Source organism: Drosophila santomea, chromosome 3L (assembly GCF_016746245.2).
Source record: "Drosophila santomea strain STO CAGO 1482 chromosome 3L, Prin_Dsan_1.1, whole genome shotgun sequence".
Lineage (NCBI taxonomy): Eukaryota > Metazoa > Arthropoda > Insecta > Diptera > Drosophilidae > Drosophila > Drosophila santomea.
In genome coordinates this window covers 16032645-16035038 of record NC_053018.2, presented here as the reverse complement: position 1 = coordinate 16035038, position 2394 = coordinate 16032645, and the positions used below count along the sequence as shown (strand labels likewise).

Below are 2394 nucleotides of genomic sequence, written 5' to 3'. Positions count from 1 at the left end.
ATGAGACTTTGGGTCTTCTTATCATTGTTGGGACTTAATATTCATTTCAAAGTGCTTGCTAATGGCATCGGTAAATATCAATTAAATTAAATTTGTATTTATTTTAATCCCCATTGTGTATTACTATTCAGCAAATCGTTACTTTTTGGAAAAGCAGCGTTTTCTGTTGGAAATTCTACATCATGTGCACGAACCTTTGATGAACGAACAGTGGCGATTGCTGGGAAAGGAATTGGTTACAGATAAGGAGCAGTATGTGGTCGGTATACGGAATGAAATGAAACACTAATTAATACTAATTCAAATACTACAAACCTAAGGTCTACAACGAGCACATGAGCGACTTTTACAAGGACTTCAATTTGGGAAAACTTTTACATCGTGATGAGTACTACAATCCCCTCTACGCCGTTCATTATCAGCAGATGCTGGGACTATATCACTTTTTCTTCAACGCCAGGGATTGGTATACCTTATGGCAAAATATCAGCTGGGGCCGAGTTCATATGCATCCGGGTATTTTTGTCCAAGCTCTGACGCAATTGATCCAGAAAAGAGAGGATTACCAGGCCTTGATTATGCCCAAGATCTATGAGTTGTGGCCGGAATCGTATCACGATGTCTTAACAGTCAAAAAGGCGAGAAATTTCAATTTCGCCAACTGGATAAGATACGAGAATGTAACCGATATAGAAGAAATACGTCCGCAAAAATTGGAACCTTTAAACTTGGAAGGTGATCTCCGTGGTTCTATTGAATGGTTTCAGGCCATGGCTGATGTGAATATTCTAAGAATGAATCAACCGAAAGGGGGAAATAAACTCAAACACTTGCTGGAGGACATTGAGTGGCAATCCTATTGGTATAATCTGAACATGGGAGTGGTTTTAACTGGCGAAAAGTCGGATCAACTGCGAGAATGGTGCTACTATCAACTGGGTCAAATACTTGCGCGCTATAAACTGGAATGCTATGGCCAAAAGCTGGCTTATAAGAGGCTGACACCAAAACTTAATCGTGGCATAAAGAAAGGAACCTCAAAGACGGCCCAATTTATAATCAAAAACATATCGCAATTGGAGGCAAAAGTGGGGGATGCCATTTTCTTTCGAAGTATTCAGCTAGCTAATGGAAGTCGTATCAATCTGGAAGAGAACAACAACTGGCTTATTGGACTTGAAGAACTATTTCCTTATGACTGGACACAATTAGCAATGGAAAAGGGTATCCAACCTAATCTTTTACTGGATATACGAACTATAGTGAGATCCGAAGGCTTTTACTACTACGCAGAGCGATTACTGGATTCTTTTCGCTGGTATCGTCAGGTGTTTCAGCCCAATAACCAGAAAGCATTTATTCCAAGTGATCTTCGCATTGATGATATGCATATAACGCCTCTGATCACCTACGATCAACCAGTTGATGTAGATATTAGTAATATTCTGTCCGCCAGACATTTTTATTTAGCTGGGCAGTTTGTGTGGCCTTTTACCTTGCAACACCGACAGCATCGACTGCAACATAAGGATTTTTCCTATACACTGCATATATCAAGTAACAAAACGCAATCAACCATTTTCCGAGTTTTTCTAACCACTTCAGGAAGCAAAAACATTCAGAGAGAGCCATTCTATCAACTTGATTCGTTTCTGACTGTGATATACCCAGGATTGAACCGAATTTTCAGGGAATCTAAGGAGTTTGGAGGCCTGGTCGGAGATCACATCTCGTACACCGAGCTCTATCAGTTTGTTAAGCTCGCCGAAAGGGAGGAGTACGACTTTCCCCTCAATATATCAACTCCCAATTGCGGATTCCCTAGGCGTCTGATTTTACCTCGCGGCGGTACGGGAAATCCTCTTAAATTGCGGCTTCTGATCGTGGCCACTGTCTATGATTATAAGGCTCGGCAGGAAAACGAACTTAATTGTGACTTCAGCAAGGGTGTCAGTCGATGGGATGAGTTGCCCTTGGGTTACCCCTTTGAACGCTTCCTGGAGGACGACACCCAAGCCCTGGAAATAGCCGGAGATCACGTGTTCTGGAAGGATGTGGAAGTCCTGCATGAAAGTCCCTAGAAATTTGTTAAGAGGTGTATCTTAAATTCTCAATCTAATTCAACATTTATTTAGATAGACTTGCGTATAAAACAAAAATAAAGCAGCAGTAGGTGTTCCCAAAACAAGGTTCATTTGTCTTTGTAAGTTTGGTGCAATCTGTTACTGTTAAATAGTTACTTTTCGATGCCCAATTTATGTTGATAACTCCCCCCGAGTTCTGCCATACACAGTACCGTTTAAGATGTCGTTAGTGCAACTCCATAAATATACCTCAATTCCACTCTACTCTTTTCCTGGCTATCCCCCCATATTCCCCAGTCCAGTCCTAACA

General features: G+C 41.2%; 1 protein-coding gene across 1 annotated transcript; it reads left to right on the top strand.

Annotated features, from left to right (window-relative positions):
* Positions 1-2081, top strand: LOC120447776 (larval serum protein 1 gamma chain). Its single transcript, XM_039629329.1, has 3 exons — positions 1-70; positions 132-259; positions 321-2081. The coding sequence occupies exons 1-3, from the start codon at positions 1-3 to the stop codon at positions 2079-2081; spliced, it is 1959 nt and encodes a 652-aa protein (XP_039485263.1).
* Positions 2082-2394: the final 313 nt, after the last annotated feature.